We start from the raw sequence: 17140 nt of genomic DNA on the forward strand, positions 1-17140 counted from the left end.
ATTACTAATAAGGGGAATCCAAGTGGGATTCAATGTTATGGAGGGAAATAATGTTAAGATACAATATTGAATTATTGGTAAATGTTTGTGAACAAAGCCGTAGAGCTGAATATTCAATTTGCAATGTACAGAATAACCAGGAAGTCGCTACAAACACACGTTTTTTTTTTATTAGGGTGCAGACATCCATTCAATATATTAGAAAACCAACATGTGAAGAAAAGCTACATGGAATTGTACTTCAAAAAGGGGGTATTATTCAAGACTAATATTTATACACATACAATATACATAACCATGCTGCTCCATTGCAAGACAATAATTGACAATGAAAAACTATGAAAATAATATCTTTATCAATGGTAATATTTAAAACCATCTATAGCATAATAGGCTTTGACAGACCAGCAATTCTTATAATTGTGCAATGACCTTTGACCTTCAGCTATGGGTAACTTCTCCCTCCACTGACAAGTGAGAGGGTGCTGCTCCGAAATACGTTTGTCTGTCTGGAGGACGGGCAAAGCGTCACACTTCTGTTATTGCTTTGCAGAGAGTAAAGTGCTGTGGTCGACTGACCTGGTTCTGCGGTCATTTTTAAGAGCATGAAGTGTGTCTGTGGTCACAAAAATAAAAATGGATGTGGGGAAGTGCATAGGTGGAGAGGTAGGTGGGTTCAAACACTTGCATGTGGAGACCAAACAACCCAACAGAGTTCTGTGGACTTCCCCCGTCGTCAGGACCGAGCCCAAAACGTGTTTCAGAGCTGCTTGTAAAAGAAGAAGAAGAAGAAAAAAAAAAAGGAACTACACCAAAACCTTTACTGCTTGACAACACGTTAGATTTGAACTGTGAGTGGGGTAAATTCGTGAATTTGTGATGTGAGTGTGTTCACAAAAAAATAAATACTAAGTGGGAGCTTTAAGGCCAAAGCTGCCTTGTGCGCTCGTGGAATGTGCACGGAGGAAGTATATGATGCACGCATAGGAATGTGTGTGCACGTTAGTGTTCCCCTGATGCACAGTCGTAGTAGATGGTTTGTGTGCTGCACCAGCCGTGGGCATTCTGGCTGTTGTCGCGGCTCATGTTGCTGCTGTGGGAGCCTCTGACCAGAGCCACAGGCCTTCATGCTGCCGGTCTTCCTGTGACAAATGCACTGTAAGGCACACAAAAGCCACTCCAGCTGTTCTCACAGAGGCATCACAATCCAAGTCAAGCTGTGGTGTTCATGTACATGGGACATTCTGCTGCTGCTCTCCCCCTCGCTCTCTCACTCTTTGGCACTTGGAGGAATGTGTGGAAGCAGGGAGGGATGGATGGATGGCGGGAGGGAGGGAGGGGGAGGGGGGGAGGGGGGGGGTTCCCTGCTCTTCGTGTCTCTCTCTCTCCGCCTATTTGGAGAGTTTGCTGATGACACGGATCAGTGCTCCATTTTCATCTTTAAGCCGCTGGTTGTCTGCTCTCAAATCAACCAGAACCTGGTGGTAAGAATTGTTTTCATTAAAACAAAATGTAAAAACAGTCTGATGATTTTATTGGTTGTTATGAGATATTGGATTATATATTATAGAAATATTTCACTGTAGACAGTTTGAGAATTTATTCATATCAATGCAATACATGTTAGTAACAAAGCTGTCTCCATAAAAAGGGGCCGGACACCTAATTCATGTTAAATACAGTGGAGTGGAAGACAGCCAGTTTTGATCAATTGGTCAGACTTAGGTGATCTTTTGCTGTTTGTTTGAATTATCGTGCTTGTGAGACACATTTACATTTGTCAAAAAGGGGTAGCTTAAAAAAAGTCAGTTGGCAGAGAACTAGAAATAACAGCAAATACATTTTCATAAATCAATTAAAATGTCACATTTTCAAATAAATCTATATTAATCCAAATATATTTTTTTGTATTCTAGAATTGGGGCATGTTAAGAATGTTAAACATTTTGGAAATGATGTTCATCCGAGAAGATGAATACCAATCTTATTTCTCTAGGGTAAATATGAGGTGAATATGAATATCCAGGTATGAACCAATAGCTCCCTTTTTATTTTGGAGGACTGCTAAACAATTTTGCCAGCTGCAACCAGCAGAGACTTTAGTCAGGAGACTGAAGTTCCCTCTAGACAGAGCAAGACTCGCTGTCTCCCCTTGATTCAAGTCGTTATGCTAAACTAAGCTAGGCAGCTGCCGGCCAAGCGGTATCAATAGCATATTTCCCAAAATACTGAAATATTCCTTTAAAGATAAGGACTTTACCTATTCATTCTGTATTACTGGAGACGTCAGACAATTATGAGACAAAATTGTGAGAGCGCAGAGATCAGATGGGTTCGAGGTAGTTGTTCGGTAGACAAACAGAAACATCCATTAATGTGGAAAACAACCAAATTAATGACATGTAACAGAAAACAATCATCACACCCCCTGAAAAACAGGTTGAGAGAGGGTGTACTGTGTTAAACATCTCTACAGTGTACCTCCACCACACTGCTGCCTGCTCAAGCTAAAGCCAAGCTAATCAAGCAGAAGCATGCAAAGTGTCTTCGGCCACGATAAGACTCGTCTCCTCACCTTTAGCTCCTCCTCCAGCTCTGCCATTCGCCGCTCCAACATCCTCCGGTCCTGATGCCAGGGAAACGTGAGGGAGAGTGAGGGGCACAAAGGCGGTGATGTAGAGAAGAAGAAGGGCCACAGGAGGTGAGTGAAAACAGGTGAGAAAGTGGTTCAAGTGGGGAGAAGAGAGGAGAGCGTCAACAGATAGCAGGGGTGGCAGTCGTGAGGCAAAGCAACACAAACAACTAAAAAAGGTGCACTCAGTAAAGTGCAGATGTCCGCCAGGTACGTCAGCAATGACCACGGCTGTGCCGTGCGATCGAATGACGACAACCCACACTTGGCTAACCCCCAGTCTAGACACCAAAGGCCTGCCAGGCGTCATAAAACACACTTCATTCAAACTCAAAAGCAAGCGGCGATGATGAAATGCCCACGTAGCAGCGGCTGAGGTACAGCAATGTGTGTACTGGTAGTTATGGAAGCGGTTATCCAAACACACTGCACAGAAAAATAAAAGTGAGCCAACTTACAACCAGTAATGTATTCAACCAATGGTTTGTAAAGAGTTGTAAAACACACTTCATTCAAACTCAAAAACAAGCGGCGATGTATGCAAGCAAATGGCTCAAAGTCCTTGTATAATACACTTCATAACACAACAAGCTTTCTGCCCGCTTAGAAGCGGCTGATTTGTGGTCATATACTCAGCAGTATGTGTTCAGTTAGTTCCATAAGCTAATAGCAGTTAGCCAAAATAATAAAAGTGAACCGCAGATTAGCGGCTGAGACGTACGCAGCAGTGTGTGTACTGGTAGTTCTGTGAGCTGTTAGCCAAACAAACTGCTATCCCCCCGACCCCCCACCACGATGGGAGCAGAGTAGCAGATGGGGGGGGATGTCGGAGATGCACTCAGATGCATTATCACTAGTGGCCTTTACCGTCCGGTGGATGGTTAATAGTAGTGAGTGAGGAGTCAGCAGGCAGTATAAAACGTGTCTTTTTTAAAGTATAAGTCACCGCAACACACAAAAGGTGCTTGAGCATGCAGCCCTAACTGGCCACCCAAAATATCATGCCGTTTGCTAGTGGGGAAAGTGAGATTAGCTGTGGACAGACACAGAGGTGCACACTCACTCATTCACAGATGCACACTCCTGGATAACAAGCGCTATCGCCATCAGTAGGGATGCATTACCTTTCTCTCCAGGTCCAGCAAGGCTGAACAGTCACTGAAGCGCTCCTGTCTCTGTTGGACACAACAAATCAATAACATGAACATCAAATCAATAACATGAACATCATCGCCACAACAGTAGGCCGACGTGATCACGAGAAACTGCCCCGTGTGCAAAAAGACGTTGTAAATATAAAAGTTCAACCTGCAACACTTGATGTGGAAATCCCTTTGCTCATTTGGCATGTCCAATTAAAAGCCAAAACAACCACTACGTCCATAGTGACAGGATGACGGTAAAGGGTGAATCATGGTGGAACAATAGCACAAGTAGTCATGAAGTTGCCAAGGTCATTACACAGCATTATTTATGTTCGCTAACATGAGCTAACTTTAGCCACCATCAGCTACTGGTCATACCAGACCAAGTAAGGGTGTAGAGGCAGACCCCTTTGAGTACATTGATGAAAGCAAAGCTGCACTTTATTACTCAAGCATTCAACTTTTCTTTTGAGAGGATGACTGAATTTCTTTTTTTTTTTAAAAAGGTGTCACACAATACAGATTAAACCGAGATCCAAGTCTTGAGCCAACCTAGATTTACTGCCTCACGGTAAATATGAATATCCATGTATGACATATTGTCTTTTCCTAAACTAAGTTAAGCTAGGCAGCTGCTAGAAGCTCACGGTTCCTCCGCCAAGCAGTAAAGTTGCAGTTTACATCCACGTCTGTCCAAATTGTCCTCACTTCATCAATTTATCCTTACAGACAATTGTGTGAAATTGTCAACATTAGCGTATACATTCTTACATTCAGGGCAAAAATGTGTTTTGTGAGGTCAAAGTGACCTTGATCTTTGACAACCAAAATGAAAATGAGTTATATTTTCTTCATCTTCATGTTTTGTGCAAAATTCTTCCAGAGATATCGCGTTCACAAGAATGGTATGACGTACGTACGGATAGAAAACCTGAAAACAATATAATCAGACCAAGGCTGCTGCTGGCACTGAGAAAGAATATTTTATTTGAAATTTGAAGAAAAAGAGATTTAGGTACTGGTCTTTAACAATAATGTTATAAAACCTATTAATTACTGGTTTGACCACTTTAAGATGCTTTTGACATTGCATGTGGAAGGTTACAATAACAGTTTGTGTTAGGATTAGGCTGCTAGCAGTTATGATTAGGGTTAGGATCAATTTCCAGGAAAGTAATACAAGTCAACGCAATGTCCCCAAAAGTTTAAAAAAAACAGAACTATGTATGTGTGTGTGTGTGTATGTGTTGTCACCTGTGTTGCCTTTTCCAGATCCAACCTGGTCTGACTGATAATCCTCTGGGTGTCCTGCAGTTGAGACTGGAGCTGACTATTTTCTCTGGAGACATCCTCAAACAACTGACACACAAACAAACTGATTAGTAACACAAACATGCATTTTTTTCCTTCTTCTGATTGCTGAATTTTGTCTGCTGACCTTCTTAAAATCGTTGCTGTCAGAGCCTCCTCCCTGGGTGCAGTCGTTAAAGGACCTGAGGAGATGAGCAGAGATCAGAGCTATCATTGAGACTTTGCTGACAGAATGAAGATAGAGGGCCAATCAACAGGCCAAAGGCTGAATTCATACCTGGAACTCAAGTGTTGGTTTGTCTGTAAACAGAAAATACAAGAAAACAAGTTACATCTGGTATCTTAGGTTAAGATACAGACACACAGACACAGACAGACACACACACACACCTGTGGATCCAGCCCACTGCCTGAGAACTCTTCCTCTCCACTAGGATCATTGTCATCACTCTGCAGATGACACAAACAACACAAAGTGTTCTTATAATATACTGTCAAGTTACCACATTACTGGTTTAGTTTTTTTTATTCCTGCATCAATTTACCTCCCCGGTCCTCTGTGCCTTCCTTCTGGCCCGAGCTTGTCTCCTCTCCCTGCGTTCCCTGGCCCATCGCTCTGTCTCGCTCTCCCCAGTGCTGGCCTCAACATCTGGAACAGCAGTCGTTTAGGAGCAAATCAACCGTTTCAACAACACCCACATTGTTAAGCTCTACGTTTCTGTTGGAAAGGGGAAGTGGTGATGTGTACCTCTCCTGTCAGATGTCTGAGGGCGGGGAGTGCCAGCAGGCTGAGTGAGGCCCAGCAAGTCAGACTTCTGCAGACTGGCAATACGAGACCTCCAGCTCACTTCCTGTAAACACAGTATCCCCTTCTATGTGATGTCACATGACATTATATAAGAGTAGCCAACACAGGGCTATAACTCTGATATATGGCTCTCACCCCCTCCTCTCCCTTTTTCGCTTTTGCCTCTTTTTCCTTCTCTTTCTCCTTCTCCTCATCCTCCTTTTCTCTCCCTTTGTTGTCCGTCTTCATTGTCTTCTCTGCCTCCTGCAGATCTGTTAGTGTCACCCCCTTGACGAAAAAAAGAGAGAACACTGTCTTATGTACCAGACTGACAAACACAAGTACTTCTGCGAACATCTGAACGTATGGTGTTTGTACCTGAGTGGAGCGGCGGGACTGCCGTGCATGTCTGGAGCGAGCCTTCCTCTGTGCCTCTGCTTCCTCGTCCCGCACTGGCGTCAGATAAGATCTACACAAGTCACACACTTTTAGATTCGACGCAGCACCACCATTTACAAATATGAGCCCTTTGCCATCCACACATCCACCCCCACACACAGCCTTGACTAACTTGCGCCTCTGCTTGGCCTCCTGCTCTCCTGTGGACGTGCTCCGAGAGTTGGAGGAGGTGGTGACAGCAGATCGATCCTTCTTTTCTGTCTGTTCCTGAGAAAGTCTTATGGAGAGAGGTAAGAGATCACTAACATATATTTCAGACTAGCGAGTAAAATGTATGTAAAAATTAAATACCTCTGGGACGAGACACTATTAAGGCGGCTGAGTCCAGCAGAGCTTGTTCCTGTGCTTGCTGAGGTCACGGTGGGGTCATCCAGTCTCTTTCCATAAGATGAGCTAAAAAACAAGGCAAAGCCCGTCGGAAACAAAGACATCTTTCACAGCCACACACACACAAAAATTAGTATTCACTGGTGGGGGGGGATGTAATAAGCTGTGGCACGGCAATACCAAAATCACACACAAATAGGAGAGCAAACAAACAGGCAGTGAGCAGCATGACTGACCTGTGAAGAAGCAAAGAGGGGGTGGAACTAGTGAGATCATTTCCTGATTGACTATGAATGCGCCGGGTGTAAGAGGAGCTACGACTTAGCCAACTGAGAGAGAGAGAGAGAGAAACGGTGACAAGGGCACATATGCAGTGACTCACACAGATTCTGGTTTCACAAGCGCAGAAGTATACAAAAGCACCGGCCCACCTGTTGGAGTTGTCAGGGCTACTGTCTGGAATACTGAAGAGTCTCCGTGTTGGGATTGGCGGTACCCGAGCGAGCCTCGGCTCCTGAGGACAAGGGGTGAGATCGGTTCATCAGTTTTTTTATGTGAAGATGTAAAAGAAGGCTTTATTTGGAGTCCCGTTAGATTTTACAATAACTGGTTTCATGGGTGGCTAAATCCTTGAATCACGGGAGTGACTGTGGTGAGTACCTTGGTGTCGGCCTCAGAGCTGAGGCGGGGGCTGGAGGCAGAGCGGGTCATGCCCAGGACAGTCTCTGGAGGTCGGCTGGGGTCCTGGCTGGTGTCAGACAGTCCAGCTGAGCCCAGAGTCACTGAGCTGCCTGCCTTCCTCAGAGACGTTCTCCAGGAGCACGGGGCCTCGGGGGCCGGGGGCTTGCCTGGGTCCTGCTACAGAGCCAGCAAAAGTCATCATCTCTGTTGTTCAGTATTGTTATCATGCAGCTAAAGCACACACTTGATGTTCCCTCCAATATCTCTATATGTTACCTTTTTCACTTGGCTGGCTGCAGTGCTCATTGGCATGGAGGTAGGAAGCAGGCTGGTGGTGTTGCGTTTGTTGTTCAAGTTGTTAATGATCTCCCTGTTTTTCGCTTTTTCTGCAAAAGGTCAGCAATAGATACAAAAAAAATAAATAACACACGTCAGTTCCTAAATACAACGTAATCACATAAATATAGTAAGTAATCACAACCCAAACTCTCTTCAAAAAGGCAAGAGCAGCTTCTCTCACCCGACTCTGCGTCGCTCTCCGATTCGCTCTCCTCCTCCGAGCTGGAGCTGCTGGAGGCCTTCCCCTGGCTCTGAGGCTGGCTCTGTCCCGTCTGACCATCCTCCTCCTCGTCCTCGGCCGGGCTGCTCTGCAGGGCAGGAGGTGGGTGCTTCTCCCGCTCGTGGAGGCAGAACTTCTCCTTACTGCTCATACGAGAGATAGAAGTCCTGCAGGGGCGGGGCCAAGGTGGGGTGGAACAACAGGTGGCATGCAGGGAGCTGATCAGTGAGGGCAATCATTCCACATGCAGCCAATTAGAGCGAGCATGCGCTGATCAACACATCAGTGGGTGAAACAGTGGGTCACTTTCTGGGATGCTACCGTCTTATTACTAAATCACAATTTAGCTTCATTTAACTTAAACCTACAGCTTTTTACAATTTTTCCTCAATACATGCAAACTTTGCAGGATCCACACACAGGTGTGTTGCAACTAGGGCGGCTTCCTCTCAGTCGTTTAGTCGGCTAATTAGTCATTTGGTCTTAGTTGGGCCAAGATTTCTTAAATCGATTAGTAATTTTTCAATGTTATTTCCAAGAACCTTATGAGCACATCTCTGGTAAACACAATATTTAAAGTGGTGCTTTTTGTGTGATTCTTTGTGAAGAAACTCTTGGTGGTCAAGCCCTAGTTGCAGGTTACCATATACTGTATATTGCAAAGTATATGTTTTGCATTAAATGTGTGTTATTTTGGTGTTAAAGTTCAAAACTTCTGCCAATTTAAAATTAGGTCACTCAAATGGCATTGAGCATTGTGTATAAGGATCTTCCTTTGTCATTTAATTTGCCAGATTAGCCAAAAACAGATATTACTGTCTTGTAATTTAAATCTTAAAAGAGTTTTGATGACAATTCAATGCATAAAGATAGATGATATCTATGATCGAGGATGTTATCCATATTGCAAACCTTAAAAAGAGCTATAAATGCTCTTTTAAAATAATTTAATTAAATTATTGTTTTTCTTGATTAATGCATGGTCTTATTTTAATTTTCTTTTTTCCTTTCATTATTATTCTTTGTGATGGCAGAGCTCCATTGGCCGGAGTTGATTACCATTTTTCGTGTCTTTTGCAGTGTGAGACACTGAATTTGAGCTATTGATATCATTTTCTCAAATTTGTGTATTTTGTATTACTCCAAAAACAACATTTAGTATTCTGTGTGGAACTGGGACACATTATGTGCGCTGCCTGCTCCATCTATCCAGTGTAATGTCAGTGGATAGATGCAACACGGTTCAAAGGAATGCTGGGACTGTTAACATCATACCTGCATGCAAACTACTGGTACTGGGATTCAGCTGAGGAACAGCGTAGCGTGTGCCCACATACACACACAAACACATGCCCACACACCAACACACTGGCACTGACCTGCGTGTACGGACTGGTACCATGGAGATTTGCGAGTTGGTCTCAATAACAGCAGCCTGTTTCTCTTTCTCGCTGCGTAACTGAAGAGTAAAATATAAACACATATAAACAGAGAACATTTGCAGCTGTAAAACTATCAATCATATCAGGTTTATCTAACTCAGTGAGATAGTTGTGGAGCCTCTGTGAAGGCAGACTCACTGCATTCTGCTTCTTCTGCAGCTCCTCCAGAGTGTCCACGAGCTTCTCGTCTGCAACATCTAGAGGTGTTTGGCCCTACAAGGACATTCACAGTACATCATTAGTCATGGCGCAAATAAAGACTTCAACAGCTTATGCAGAGCAAAGGTTGTTTGTTTCGCACTCACCGCATTGTTGACGGCACCCATATCACACATGTTGTCCGCCAGCAGGGAGCACACCTCCTCCTGCCCCCAGTGAGCTCCCGCATGCAGAGGCGTCCACCCGTCGGTGTCCCTGCTGTCCACGTCGTCCACCCCGCACTGTAACAGCACCCTGAAGAGGGGAGGAAAGAGGGGGAGAGGATGAGGAATATCTAGGAGGAGAGGCTTTGAATAAAAGCCATTTGATTTGGTGCAATACCAAACCAAGACGAGAGCTAACTGGCTGTCAGTGCTCGCGCACGTGCACATGCGTGTGCGTGTGCGTGTGTGTGTGGACCGATCCTCACTTCAGGACTTCGATGTAGCCTTTGGCAGCAGCAACGTGCAGAGCGGTTGCCTTGGTGTTTGGGTGAGGTGTGAGGGTGCCACCTCCCGCCAGCACCGCCGTGGCGTCCACGAGCATGACCCTCTCCTCCTCCTTTCGGGCCTTGTCCACATCGATAGCTGTGATGCACATGTGGAACAGTGGAAAATGAAAACGCAGACACACTCACACACAAATCAGATGGTAGACCTTTGAAAACAGAAAAATCACCAGTGACCAGATATATATATATATATATATATATAAATAAAAGCCTGGACCCGCAGTACACTCATGTACGATGTGGGACACAGTGACTCTGTCCTCATTTTCTTTGCCTATTTTTGTCTTCGCAAGATGTGTGCTGTAAACCATTAGTGAAGACAGAACAACAATGCTAAGCAGGTTTTGGGCATTTTATGGATAAAAGTTTAGAGTTGTTTTCATTCCAAGTAGCCAGAGCTCTCTGTAGTTCCTAATTTATTCCACTTTTAGAGAAATGAGCCTAACTGATGCTAAAGCTCATTGAAACCACATGGACTAAACAGTAAAGAACCTAAAATCGCTTTCATCTGAAGACAGACATAATGGCATAATTATTAGCGATGATGAAAATGTTGATTCAAAAATGAATAGACTGATATTACTGGCAACGATACAACATATCGTGAGTTATTTTTAATAGAATGGCATGTAGTCACTGAAAGTCAGAATATAGAAAGAAATCGTGTTCACTCCTCACATGAGAAACATGAACCAGCAAATGAAACAGGACAAAGAAAATGTGAGTGTAAATGTCGGTATGGAGCGATTCCTCACCTTGTTTTTTGATTTCACCTTTGAGAAGCCTCTCCATGGCGTCTTCTGTGGCCACGTCCAGAGGAAGCTCTCCTTCACTGTTCACCGCCCCGACATGAGCGCTGTGTTCTATCAGGTACCTTTAAATCATATAAAAAGGGTACGAAAACTAAAACGCAGCCAGCATAAAGTGTGGAGTTGAGAATTAAACTATAGATATTATGTTCTGCAATATTATACATACCATACACAACCATAGCATTTTAACACTGACTCAAAAAGTATCCCCCACCCCCCCGTGGTGTTTTTGCTATTTTGCTGCATTACAACTTTAATTTGATTTTATGTAATGCGCCGACGCAAAATAGTCAACGTTGGTTTAGTGAAATAATGATAATATTTTTTTATTAAAAAAGGTTGCATGTGCATAATAACATCTGGTTCTACCACACAATTAGTGAACTAAAGTCCACATGTGTGTCACATGATCTCAGTTTATAAACACATAACCTGTTCTAAAGAGGCCCCAGAGTCTGCAACACCATGAAGGCCAAGGAGCTCTCCAAACTGGTCAGGGACAACGTTCTGGACAACAGAACAACTCAGAGTTGAGTTATAAAAAATCCTGAACTTTGAACATCCCATGGAGGACATGTCTTTTTCCTGGCCACTCTTTCAGAGGATGGGGTAAAACGGGCCTGAAGTGGTCCTTTGGGTAAGGTACTTCATTCAGTCTCTGCTGTGGAGCTTTCCAGGTCCTTTGGGGTGATCTTGGGTCTCTTTGATGCCTCTCTTATTAATGCCCTCCTTGCCTGATGTGTGAGTGTTGGTGGGCAGCCTTCTCTTAGCAGGTTTGTTGAGGAGTGCAATATTTTTCTTTCATTTTATAATAATGGATTTAGTAGTGCTCTGTGGGATGTTTAAGTTTTGGATATTATGTTTAGAACTCAACCCTTAGCTGTTCTTTTCCAGACCGTTGACCTGTTTGGAGAGAACCTTGGTCTTCATGGTGCTACTTGCTTAGTAGTGTTGCAGACTCTTTAAGAACAGGTATATAAACTGGACTTTATTTAACTTATGATGTGACCTTTTAAGGTAACTGGTCGCACCACATATTATTTAGGGTCTCCATACATATGCACACACCACTTTTCAGTTTAATTTTTTTTTTTTTTTCTTTTGGTGTTGGTCCATTACATAAAGTCAAAGTTTTAATGCACCGAAATAGGAAAACACCAAGAGGGGAGGGAGGGGTGAATACTTCAGCGAGGCACTTCAAGTTAAATGGCGGTGATGTGTCAGTGTGCTGACGGTCAACACTCACTTAGTGATCTGGATAAAGCCGCAGGAAGCTGCAGCGTGCAGAGGAGTCCAGCCCTCGTTGTCCCCTCTGTTCACATCACTCCCGCTCTCCACCAGAAACTGCACCATCTCAGCATTTTCATCAATGCAGGCCTGCCAGAGGACACACAACCACATGATGGATTGCTATGCTAAGTGTTTATTGTTGGTCGTCTATAATGAGAATCCCCACTGCGCACATTTAAAAAGGAATAAAAAAGGAAAAACCGGAAACCAGACAGCACGAGCCGGTTAGAGCTGAGACCCACTTCGTTTTGGTTTGTTGTGAAAGTAAAAACTGCAAGCGCCTCCAACATCTAGTACGTTTATCTAAAGCACTGGGACTAAAACAATGACTACTGTATACTTGTAACGACGGTCTGTAAAGTGGAATGCTAAAAGCCCTCAAGTACTTTCTAAAAAAGTCATTTTGTCGCGCGAGTGAAACAGCGAATCCATTTAGCTGCTTTTCCTGAAGCAAAGTCGAGCTGAGATCCCGTTGTGACCGAACACAAGTCCCGAGATGAATCCCATGAGAAGCTCATGAGATTATGTTATGATATGTGGCTTTAATTTCAGCTCAGTTATGAGAAAAAAAAACTTCAAAGGGTATGGTAGGATCTCCGTATACCCCTTTTTTTAGGTGAACAGTTTTGTATACTGCAAAAAAGCTCTGGTTATCAAATCATTATTTAAAAAAAAAAAAAGATTGCAAAAACAGCGGTAGTTTGTATTCACTTCTGAAAAGATAAGTTGAATTAATTAATGATTACTAGAAAATGGCTTTTAAAAAAAGATAATTTTTGCATTGTACATTGGCAACTAGCTCTAAACAGATAAAGATCAGCCTAAATTGAAAGAATGTTGAGTCTCCGAGGGCTAAAAAATAGACTACCGCAAAATATTACTGATTACTGCAAAAATGTGAATGCCTATAACAAGTCCCCAGAGCCCAAGGTAGTGGAGTCGTGTTGCTCATTTCGTCTGAAAAACAGTGTACAGCCGGTAGTGCACAGATCGTCCAGCCCTGGAGTCTTGTTACTAACGTGGATACAAATAGGTACCCAGCAGGTAGCTCTAAAACAGAACGAAATCAGCCTGAATTTAGTCTTAATAACTAAAATATGAGTGAATAAGATCAATCTGTATTAGCTAAAAATAATAAATAAAAATGGGGGGGGGGGGGGGGGGGGGGGGGGGAGACATACACACGGACCGTACTATTATTTTTACTGGTGAAACAAATTCCCCCCCCCCCCCCCCCCCCCCCCACTGTGATACTACCTAAACGAGGACCATGTTTCTTTGTCAGATTGTTTCACTAACAGCTGATGAGATAACATCTGCTCGGATCAAGACTGCGATTCCTAATGCGATGGGTTTCAAGACAATGCTCACCATCAGTTTACGCTGCAGGACGTCACAGCGGCAAGTGTCGGTAATCACAGAGGACGCGCTTAAGCCACCTAAGAGGCTTTGCTTTTGGGCCAATCAACTTATCACAAAGCTGCAACAAGTCTCCACCCCTCCTTCATAATGTAAGATAATTAGTCAGGCAGTAAGTTGGAAAAGAAACGTGGCTGTTTTAAGACCCTAAGATGAGGCTTGTAGCACAAAGCAGAGCCAGAACCTTGCAAGTCAAAAGCGGCGTTCACTGGCAGCAAAGGGGGGATCCCTCTGAACAAGTGGGTGCTCCAAGCTGGATGAATGAACAGAGGGCACTTCACCCTCTGCGCTGTGAGGGTGCACACACAGCCTCCCAGCAGACTCCTTCACTGGGTCATCAAGTGACTCATTGTGGAAATCGCCTTTGACAACAGCAGTTTGTGCGGTTTGAGGAATGTTTTCCATTTCTTCATCCGAAATCCCTAAAGTCCCCACCATGGGGAATTGGCAAAGGGGAGGAGAAAAAGGAAGGCAGAGAGGAGGACGAGGAGGAGGAGAAGGAGGGGGGGCAAAGAATAGAAAAAAAGCATAGCGAGGAAGACAGAAAGGCTTTGGATGGAGAGGATGGAAAGTTTGGAGAGTGTGGGCCTATATTTAATTCTGGTCGCCAAGCAACCAACGAGCAACAGGGGAGAAAGGGATGGAGGGCAGGAGAGGGACCACACTGGGTGACAGCCCAACATGTGGATCAACCAAAAGAGGGCACGCTCCCCCAACATCCAGGGGGACATGCTCACTTCGTCATCCGCACCGGTTATGGGAAAGTAACTTCATCAAACGCACACAATTGGCTTTAGAGAAATGCACCAATCATCTCCAAGCATGACGTCACTGCGAACACACAGCTGAACCGCAACTCGGCTCCAGTGGGCAGGAAAATTAGAAGCGCAACACATTGTATATGGACATGCTTGCTTGGATATCAAAGTAAAAACAACAACAACAACAACATGTGACTGAGTTCAACGAAGAGACAAGCAGTGTGTTCTTGACACGCGGCATCATAAAAGCAGAGGAAATACTGCATCGACGAGGGCTTGTGTGACAGTGATGTTGTCCAGCCAGTTCCTATGTGTTATTACTGCAGTCAAGGGGAGGGAGGGAGGGACCTGAAGCCTGAGATGCATTAAGACTGCAACATGCTGAGAAGAAGTGCAGCCAATGTGGGACACGCAAAAGCAACGAAACTGAAGGTTAAAGACTCCTCTTTGATTCTGCCACAGATGCCCTGTTAAAAGTGGTAGTCAACAGGCTTCCATTTTGGCTTATTCACTGAAGACCTGTTGATCAGATGATGGCAATAACCCACTATTTTACCACAAGGGACTGTGTTTCATAAGCCTGCCACTCGGTGCCTGGAAGGTCTGAAAATGAGCACCCAGACTCGAAGGGGGCACGTTTTTACTGCTATTGCTATCCCCATATATTGAATATCCCTACATTGGATACTAGAGAAAGACTGTGACTTACTCAACAGTGCAGATGGCCCAGCCGACCAACGGGCTGATAAACTAACGCACAGGCCAGGAAATGCTGCTGCTGGGACCCTCGAAACAAACCCGACGTGAGAGGCGATAAAGTGATGAGTTCCGTTTAAGCGAACGTGAACAGTTAGCTACTGCTGTGTTAAAAATAAACGGGAATAATTGGCGTTGTTTTTTTTCTACGTTAACTCCACGGTCAGATAAGTTCAGTTGACTTAACGCTAATGCTTATTCGCTGCGAGGATAATTAACGGATAACCGTTTGAACTGTCGCCGCCGCCTGAGCGGCAGTTAGCAACAGTTAAGTTTTAGACACGTAGCGTTACATCCACACAGTGGTTAACTGCCAAAGAGTAACTTTAACGTTCCTACCTGATGAAGCGCTGTCAGTCCGTCTATGTTGGCGTGGTTGATGTCGGCTCCCTGCCGGAGTAGCGCTGCCACCTCCTCCCGGTCTCCGGCGGAGCAGGCGGCCATAAACACGGCTCCTTGGGCGAACCGGACCTTCGCCCGCCGCGTCCCGGAACCGCTCAAAGTTCCCCGGGTCTGCGACCCTGTCTGATCCGTCTCCGAGCCCAGCCATCGCTGCAGCTGATCCTGCCGTCGCTGTTTGGCAGCTTCGGACCGGGAATGGTCAGTGGCCGCCATCTTCCCTGGTCTGTCCCGGACAGATTCAGCTCATGGTACGAGGAGAAGCTTGGTTTGTGTCGAGCCTGCCCCGGGCTGTGCCCCCTGGTGGAGACACGCGAGAAATGAATCCGTGAACTTCACAGCGAACTTCTGACTGAGTGGCAGTCTCATGCTGCCTTCAAGGGTGAGTCGGAAATTCCTGTTTCGTGGGAGGGATAGTGTATGTTTATCATGAGACAAGTCTAAAACAATATCAGATGTGTAATTTTCTCATAGACTAGGTCATTACTTAACCCCAATAAATTATTGATAATAATAATAGTACTGCGGTATATTTCATTTGAGCTCTATGCTATTCCAGGACCCAAATACTTAATATATTGTGATTTTAACATAACAACTTTAACATTTAAAATATATGAGAAGGGTATTTACATTGTTTTTCTATTTTGTATTTGTGTTCAATGGGAACATGTGATTTGTGGATTTTTTGATGTGTAGTGCTGCATAACCTTTGGGGACAAATAAAGGGATTGATTGGTTGATTGATTGAATACACACTTGCACAGACTAGTTTGCATGAAAACAAATAAACACATACACACACAAAAAACATGGGTACATTACTTGCTATAGGTCATGATCAAGTGCAAATGCTCTTTTGACACCAATTCTTTATGAATTCATTGTATGCCTTGATGAGAATCAGAATAAAGCAGTTTCGCCTACTTTGAGCCTAGGTGGAAATCATAAGGCCAGCATAACATTATTTTTTTCAATAAATCACACATTTCATGCCCTCCACCGTGAACTTACCTATAATAAAATTACCTATAAAACATACAATACCATATGTAAAAAATCAGTGTAACCTAAAAATCCACTTACGATCTCACTCATTTTGATTAATTGATTTAACTCAATAGATTAGTTTGTTTTAGTGGAAAAGGGTGACCAAAATAATGTTATATTAATCATGGTTACTTCATATGTTATATTAAAATACTACACCTTATCCTTATCCAATCCTTTATTTTATAGTATACTGTAATATAGGCTATTATACCATATCGTTTACACAGATTTATTACAATAAACTGTATATTTCTATTTTAAGTGCTTATCTAATCTCATTTAATCGTATACATGTTTCTAATATTACTATAATCACAAAACTAATATTGTCAGTGATTATTACAGTTGTGGCTTTTATCGTCGCAGCGTGTCGTTTTTGAAAAGATTTTTTTAAACTAACAATGTAATTCATGTAATAGCAAAATTAACGTAGGAACTAATTTCATATAAATATATATATATATTTGACATTCCACATGTCTTATTGTATTCCTTCAGTTACTGACCTGCAGTTGTTTGAAGAGCCACATTATTCCAGTGCTTTACACTCACAAGTTAGTGATGAACTGTAATTATTTGTGATTTTGCTGGGAACATT

General features: G+C 43.6%; 1 protein-coding gene across 8 annotated transcripts; it reads right to left on the reverse strand.

Annotated features, from left to right (window-relative positions):
• Positions 1-144: 144 nt before the first annotated feature.
• Positions 145-15873, reverse strand: zmp:0000001167 (protein phosphatase 1 regulatory subunit 12A). 8 transcript variants are annotated; one of them, XM_034535051.1, is made up of 26 exons: positions 15430-15873; positions 12111-12241; positions 10808-10926; positions 9972-10128; positions 9649-9796; positions 9482-9556; positions 9281-9360; positions 7863-8068; positions 7619-7728; positions 7322-7519; positions 7093-7175; positions 6898-6990; positions 6626-6727; positions 6447-6551; positions 6254-6344; positions 6032-6163; positions 5837-5939; positions 5634-5737; positions 5479-5538; positions 5366-5388; positions 5216-5270; positions 5032-5136; positions 3757-3807; positions 2576-2626; positions 2261-2277; positions 145-1478 (listed from the first exon to the last, which is right to left on the reverse strand). In XM_034535051.1, exons 1-25 carry the CDS (start codon positions 15703-15705, stop codon positions 2275-2277), a joined length of 2661 nt encoding a protein of 886 aa, XP_034390942.1. In that variant the 5' UTR covers positions 15706-15873; the 3' UTR covers positions 145-1478; positions 2261-2274. The 8 variants fall into 8 exon arrangements, 7 of the variants coding, with proteins under 7 accessions (XP_034390942.1, XP_034390938.1, XP_034390939.1 ...); XM_034535047.1 differs by lacking the exon at positions 2261-2277; XM_034535048.1 differs by lacking the exon at positions 2261-2277 and having other exon boundaries at positions 7863-8044; positions 15430-15814.
• Between the last annotated feature and the right edge of the window lie 1267 nt (positions 15874-17140).

Source organism: Cyclopterus lumpus, chromosome 6 (assembly GCF_009769545.1).
Source record: "Cyclopterus lumpus isolate fCycLum1 chromosome 6, fCycLum1.pri, whole genome shotgun sequence".
In the NCBI taxonomy this organism is placed as follows: domain Eukaryota; kingdom Metazoa; phylum Chordata; class Actinopteri; order Perciformes; family Cyclopteridae; genus Cyclopterus; species Cyclopterus lumpus.